Below are 7617 nucleotides of genomic sequence, written 5' to 3' on the forward strand. Positions count from 1 at the left end.
CAAATGTATTAAAAATAATAAACAGAAATACCTTATTTACATAAGTATTCAGACCTTTTGCTATGAGACTCGAAATTGAACTCCGGTGCTGTTTCCATTTATTATCCTTGAGATTTTCTAAAACTTGATTGGAGTCCACCTGTGGTAATTTAAATTGATTGGTCATTATTTGGAAAGGCACACACCTGTCTGTATAAGGTCCCACAGTTAACAGTGCATGGCAGAGCAAAAACTAAGCCACGAGGTCGAAGAAATTGTCTGTAGAGCTTCAAGACAGGATTGTCTTGAGGCACAGATCTGGGGAATGATACCAAAACATTTCTGCAGCATTGAAGGTCCCCAAGAACTCAGTGGCCTCCATCATTCTTAAATGGAAGAAGTTTGGAACCACCAAGGCTCTTCCTAGAGCTGGCCACCCGGCCAAACTGAGCAATCGGTGGAGAAGGGCCTTGGTCAGGAAGGTGACCAAGAACCCTTTTGGCCATTCTGACAGAGCTCTAGAGTTCCTCTGTGGAAACTTCCAGAAGGACAACCATCTCTGCAGCACTCCACCAATAAAGCCTTTATGGTAGAGTGGCCAGACGGAAGCCACTCCTCAGTAAAAGGCACATGGCAGCCCACTTTGAGTTTGCCAAAAGACTCTCAGACTAAAGACTCTCAGACTATGAGAAACAAGATTCTCTGGTTTGATGAAACCAAGATTGAACTCTGGTCTGAATGCCACGTGTCATACCTGGAGGAAACCTGGCTCCATCCCTACGATGAAGCATGGTGGTAGTAGCATCATGCTGTGGGGAAGTTTTTCAGCGGCAGGGACTGGGATGCTGGTCAGAATTAAGGGAAAGATGAATGAAGCAAAGTACAGAGAGATCCTTGATGACAACCTGCTCCAGAGCGCTCAGGATCTCAGACTGGGGTGAAGGTTCACCTTCCAACAGGACAACGATCCTAAGCACACAGTCAAGAAAACTCAGAAGTGGTTTTGAGACAAGTCTCTGAATGTCCTTGAGTGGCCCAACCAGAGCCCGGACTTCAACCCGGTCGAACATTTCTGGAGAGACCTTAAAATTAATGTGCAGAAACGCTCCCCATACAACCTGACAGAGCTTGGGAGGATCTCCAGATAGGAATGGGAGAAACCCCCCAAATACAGGTGTGCAAAGCTTGTAGCAGCATACCCAAGAAAACTTGATGCTATAATCGCTGCCAAAGGTGCTTCAACAAAGTACTGAGTAAAGGGTCTGAATATTTATGTAAATGTGATATTTCAGTTTTTTATTTGTAATAAAAATGCTAACATTTCTAAAACCCTCTTTTTGCTTTGTCATTATGGGGTATTGTGTGTAGATTGAGGAGGGGAAAAAACTATTGAATACATTGTTGAATAAGGCTGTAACACAACGAAATGCAAAAAAAGTCAAGGGTTCTGAATTCTTTCTGAAGACACTGCATGGACAACGTATGACAGGAATCCATGCTTTGGTTTAGTTTCAACGTGGTAACATTTTAGCATTTGTGGCACAAATACCATTCAAGTCATGAGACCGATATTAGCATTTTCCGCGCATCATGTTCAAATCATCAATAAGTTACTTTTTTGAGCTTCACTATCAATTTAGAATCTGTCGAATGATTTGGACATGATGCCAGAAAAATGCTAATATCGGTACCATGACTTGAATTGGATTTGTGACACAAATGCTAAAATGTTAGCATGTGGAAACAGTGCCAGGGAAACTAAACCAAAGCAGGGATTGCTGTCATATCTTGTCCATAGCCTGCTTGCAAGGTAAGGAAATTACTTGCCTCCTAAGCACGCATTGGAGGAGAAGGTCTGAGGGGAGGGACATGGGACCTTCTTCTCCAATGCTTGTTGTGGATGACGTGAGGAACCAAGGACAGACTGTTAATATACACCCATAACCTCTTTCTCATCCAGGGGGATTCTCCATCAACATGAGCAATGTGGAAGGACTGCAGTTTGGTGACAATAACAACATGTTCATCAGGTCGCCACATCTCAGTAAACGCCACAGAAACCCCACAGCCCCATCTAGAGTTAACTGCACACCAGTGAAGCCAAGGAACCCTAAAGCTCCAGAACCATGGTGAAGTCGCCAACACTCCCAGCCCTATGCCCGTGTACGAATCCCTGCCAGAGACCAAGGTTCACTCTTTGTCTCTCATCTTAACCTGTCAGCCCCTCTGTTTATAGTCTGTCTGTAATAAAAACACAAAATATTGAGATTCACTCTCCTTAAAAAAAAAAGAAACCATAAATGATAATTATCTTTTTTTATTACTTTTTTGTAACATTTTGAATGATGAAATCCTGTGCAGCTGGAAAGCATGGATTGATCCATCTTTGTCCTTTTTATTCTCTTAAATTTCCCCACGAGGGACTGGTCTGCACTGACATCCTAAAGAGACTATCTTTAATATCTTTGCATTAAAAAAAGTTCTCAATTTGTTGAGCTTCAGGAAAGTCAATAAAAAGCTCAGATTTACAGAATGACCAGCAGTGTTTTCATCTGTCTTACCACTAGAACAAGTCTATTTTTCCCTTTTATAATCTTTATTGTGTTTTTGTAACCCTTATCCAGAGACAATAGAATATATGAATAGATTGGCATTCCAATTACATTGATATGAAGTATGTATGGTTCATACAGTTGAAGTCAGAAGTTTACATACATTTTGGTTGTAGTCATTAAAACTTGTTTTTCAACCACTCCACAAATTTCTTGTTAACAAACTATAGTTTTGGCAAGTTGGTTAGGGCATCTACTTTGTGCATGTCACAAGTAATTTTTCCAACAATTGTTTACAGACAGATTATTTCACTTATAATTGACTGTATCACAATTCCAGTGGGTCAGAAGTTTACATACACTAAGTTGACTGTGCCTTTAAACAGCTTGGAAAATTCCCAAAATGATGTCATGGTTTTAGAAGCTTCTGATAGGCTAATTGACATCATTTGAGTGAATTAGAGTTGTACCTGTGGATGTATTTCAAGGCCTACCTTCAAACTCTTTGCTTGACAGAAAAGTATCTATATCCACAGTAAAACGAGTCCTATATCGACATAACCTGAAAGGCAGCTCAGCAAGGAAGAAGCCACTGCTCCAAAACCGCCGTAAAAAAGGCCAGACTACGGTTTGCATCTGCACATGGGGACAAAGATCATACTTTTTGGAGATATATCCTCTGGTCTGATGAAACAAAAATAGAACTGTTTGGCCATAATGACCATTGTGATGTTTGGAGGAAAAGGGGGGAGGCTTGCAAGCCAAAGAACACCATCCCAACTGTGAAGCACGGGGGTGGCAGCATCATTTTGTGGGGGTGCTTTGCTGGAGGAGGGCCTGGTGCACTTCACAAAATGGATGGTATCATGAGGTAGGAAAATTATGATGATATATTGAAGCAACATCTCAAGACTTCAGTCAGGAAGTTAAAGCTTGGTTACAAATGGGTCTTCCAAATGGACAATGACCCCAAGCAAACATCCAAAGTTGTGACAAAATGGCTTAAGGACAACAAGTCAAGGTATTGGAGTGGCCATCACAAAGCCCTGACCTCTATGCTATAGAAAATTTGTGGGTAGAACTGAAAAGGTGTGTGCGAGCAAGGAGGTCTACAAACCTGACTCAGTTTCAGCAGCTCTGACTGGAGGAATGGGCCAAAATTCACACAACTTATTGTGGGAAGCTTGTGGAAGGCTACCGTTTAATGGCAATGCTACCAAATACTAATTGAGTGTATGTAAACTGCTGACCCACTGGGAATGTGATGAAAGAAATAAAAGCTGAAATTAATAATTCTCTCTGCTATTATTCTGACATTTCACATTCCTAAAATAAAGTGGTGATCCTAACTGACCTAAGACAGGGAATTTTTACTAGGATTAAATTTCAGGAATTGTGAAAAACTGAGTTTAAATGTATTTGGCTAAGGTGTATGTAAACTTCCGACTTCAACTGTATATCAGTACATATTAAGCTTATAATCTTATATTAACACTTCTATACATCTTTAAAGAATAAACCAACACCCCCTCCTATATATTCTTACATGCCTCCACTCGGTATTCAAGCAGCGAGAGAAATTGGTTGTGACAGTGTACGGTATGAAACCCATAGGTTCCTGGCAACACACACACACACACACACACACACACACACACACACACACACACACACACACACCTCGCCAAAAATACCATCTGCCGCCGGATCCACCAGGGTGAACTGCAGGAGTCCTTACCCAGACTCCTCCACTCGAAGCGTTGAAGGTGTCCGCACTATTTACAGCACAAACACATGCACAGCTTTGGAGAAGTTGGAAGTAATCCCTTTCAATACTGATTCAGAGTTAGATTTGATGTAATCTCCTTAACGGTTGAGGTTATCATAGGGAGCATAGAATCATAGAATCTGATCCTAGATCTGTGGTAAGGTCAACTTCTATTATACAGTTACAGGGTCACCCTTATGATTACATTTGTGATCTGGGCCTGCATTCATAAAGAATTTCAGAGTAGGGGGGTGGGGTGGTTCGATGCCAGCTGCCCATCATTGGGCTACCTGTCATCATCATCTGGCTCCAAGTAGCATTCCTCGGCGACAAGGCCATACCCCAAAACTATACAATAAAATGCCAGATTACATTCTGTCTCTGTTGTTCATTCAGTTAAGCTTGATTGATCTTTACCTACAAAGATTCCATTGTATTTTATTACCTTTAGAACAATTATTATTTCTATGTAATTATTATTATTATTATGTCATTATTCGCATTTCATGCATCAAAGGAAGTTGAATACGATCCACAATACATAACTACACAAGCATGACAGCTACTGTACGATCTACAGTATCATTCATATGCTGGAGCAGTGTATAGAAAAAAGTCTAACGCAAAATGGTACCATTCAGGATTTTGTGATACAAACTCCTCCTCCTTTGTGATACAAACTCCTCCTTTGTAATACAAAACTCCTCCCCCTTTGTGATACAAACTCCTCCTTTGTAATACAAACTCCTCCTCCTTTGTTATACCAACTCCTCAGTCTGTCTTGTCCTCTCTTTCACATCCTATCCTCTCTCTCTCTCTCTCTATCTCTCACGTCCTCTCTATCTATCCCATCACTCACTTGCTTACCCATCTCTTATTCTCTCACTCCTATCTCCCCACATCCCCCCCCCCTCTTCTCTCCCTCCCCTTCCCCCATCCCTTCTTACAAAGGAAACACCAGAAACCCAGAGAAGGTGGAGTATTTCCACCCGCCCATCAGGTTCCCTCTCTCCAGTTTGAGATTAGCCTTATCTCCTCTCTCCATGGTGACCAAGCCAGCGTTGGTGGCTGCTTCCCTGGTCACGTCTTGGTCCCCGGCAAAGGCTGAGATGATCGGATGTCCATTTAAAACCAGACTCACCTGAAAGAAAGGGATAGAGGGAGGGGGAGGGGAAAGGGAGGTGGAGGGGTAGAGGGAGAGAGAGCGATATAGAATAGAGAGAGATAGAGGGGGCAGGAGACAAGGAACAAGATTAATCATGGTCTTTCGAATTACCTTACCTTCCTATGCACACCCTGACATTGTTTTGTGTAGGGCGTCAACTTTGTATTTGTGTCCTCGTCTTTGTCTCACCTGAATGGTCTGTCGGTTATAGACCTTGACCACGTTGAAACAGAAACTATAGACTCCTGTTCTAGGCGCCACGAAGATGCTCCGTGTTGGATCAAAATGGCTGCCCACATTCACAAGGATCTGAGAGAGAAAAAGGGAAGGAGAGAGACGGAGAGGGAGAGGGGTGGGGGGAGAATAAGTAAAGGAGAGAAAGAGAGAGACGGAGAGGGGTGGGGGGAGAAGAAGTAAAGGAGAGAAAGAGAGAAACGGAGAGAGACGGAGAGGGGTGGGGGAAGGAGATGTAAAGAAGAGAGAGACAGAGAGGGGTGGGGGAGAAGAAGTAAAGGAGAGAGAGACAGAGAGAAAGAGAGAGCGGGCGGAGGCAGAGAGAAAGAGAGAGATGGTGAATTAGTTGGTGTAGCAGTTTACCTTAAGCTCTCATTGACGTACAGTTGGTGGTGAAATGTGTCACTCACTTTTGGCCTGTATAGGTATTCAGTATCCTGGATGTTAATGTTTTATTGTCACACTCACTAACCTGGTCAAAATATATGGTCATAGTACGGTTGCTCATCTCTGAGGGTTCGTGGTTGGTGTTCCTGACAGCGGAGAATGCCACTCGACCAGTCCCCGACCGCACCGACATCCCCAGAGCGTTACCCGAAGGTTCCGATGAGGGGGTGGAGTCACAAACCACCAGGCACTTCCCCTCCAACACGATTGGCTCAGTGTCATTCTGAGCCCTGGCCCTCGGGGGACCAAATTGGAGGAACAGAATTATTCCAAGGAACAAGGTGGGGCTTACGGACATTATGGGGCGGGGCAAAGATGAACAAGGAAGAGGAAGGCAGTGCATATTGTCTGAAATGGTTGTGAACTCTTGGGTGTTCTGGGGATGTTAGTTTATCTGTTTTGACCATTGAAAATGTCAGTTTCCACACACAGTTTCAGTTTTAAAAAACTATCCTTTGTGAATATATGACAAATTCCAGTAAACCAATGTCTGTCTTTGCAGTCTTCTTGTCTCAACCACACAGTAATCTGTTAAATCATAGTTTAAATCCTTCCAGAATTTGTGAGAAGGTTGAAACTCAGAGGGTCAATTGATCCAAACCCACTGAATCTGAATAGTGGATGGTAGATGCCCGATCCCTTGGAACCCACCTTTGGGCTGTGGCTTTGATCCAACCCCTCTTGCAGCCAAACTTGTCCAGGTCCCCAACCTGTGTTACCAGATTAGTAACACATGTCTGAGTGTTCCAAATGAACAGGTGTCCATCTCTCTCTGTCCCTCTGTCAGTTGGGAGCTGTGGAGTCAGGTGGTCAGGTGGTTCTCCCCAACCTTGACCCTGTAGCAGATAAATACAGTGGGGAGAACAAGTATTTGATACACTGCCGATTTTGCAGGTTTTCCAACTTACAAAGCATGTAGAGGTCTGTAATTTTTATCATAGGTAAGTACACTTCAACTGTGAGAGACGGAATCTAAAACAAAAATCCAGAAAATCACATTGTAATTAATTAGCATTTTATTGCATGACATAAGTATTTGATCACCTACCAACCATTAAGAATTCCAGCTCTCACAGACCTGTTAGTTTTTCTTTAAGAATCCCTCCTGTTCTCCACTCATTACCTGTATTAACTGCACTTGTTTGAACTCGTTACCTGTATAAAAGACACCTGTCCACACACTCAATCAGGCAGACTCCAACCTCTCCACAATGGCCAAGACCAGAGAGCTGAGTAAGGACATCAGAGAAAAAATTGTAGACCTGCACAAGGCTGGGATGGGCTACAGGACAATAGGCAAGCAGCTTGGTGAGAAAGCAACAACTGTTGGAGCAATTATTAGAAAATGGAAGAAGTTCAAGATGACGGTCAATCACCCTCGGTCTGGGGCTCCATGCACGATCTCACCTCGTGGGGCATCAATGATCATGAGGAAGGTGAGGGATCAGCCCAGAACTACACAGCAGGACCTG

The 7617-nt window shown here is 43.0% G+C and overlaps 3 protein-coding genes across 3 annotated transcripts in view; 2 read left to right on the plus strand and 1 right to left on the minus strand.

Annotated features, from left to right (window-relative positions):
* The window catches only part of ripk3 (receptor-interacting serine-threonine kinase 3), a 19884-nt gene extending 17156 nt beyond the window's left edge, over positions 1–2728 (plus strand). Inside the window, exon 14 of the mRNA XM_052497499.1 lies at positions 1940–2728. Within this exon, the coding sequence (XP_052353459.1) occupies positions 1940–2112 (173 nt within the window). The 3' untranslated portion in view covers positions 2113–2728. The remainder of the gene's footprint in view (positions 1–1939) is intronic.
* The window catches only part of LOC118367991 (proteoglycan 3-like), a 150989-nt gene that overhangs the window by 45397 nt on the left and 97975 nt on the right, over positions 1–7617 (plus strand). The gene's annotated exons all lie outside the window — the stretch shown is intronic.
* The window catches only part of LOC127916151 (cerebellin-1-like), a 17528-nt gene continuing 15153 nt past the window's right edge, over positions 5243–7617 (minus strand). Inside the window, exons 2-4 of the mRNA XM_052497506.1 lie at positions 6171–6981; positions 5654–5773; positions 5243–5440 (exon numbers count right to left, since the gene is read on the minus strand). Coding sequence (XP_052353466.1) covers positions 5243–5440; positions 5654–5773; positions 6171–6488 — 636 coding nt within the window. The 5' untranslated portion in view covers positions 6489–6981. The remainder of the gene's footprint in view (positions 5441–5653; positions 5774–6170; positions 6982–7617) is intronic.

The sequence above is a fragment of the Oncorhynchus keta genome, chromosome 35, assembly GCF_023373465.1.
Source record: "Oncorhynchus keta strain PuntledgeMale-10-30-2019 chromosome 35, Oket_V2, whole genome shotgun sequence".
NCBI classification, from domain to species: Eukaryota; Metazoa; Chordata; class Actinopteri; order Salmoniformes; family Salmonidae; genus Oncorhynchus; species Oncorhynchus keta.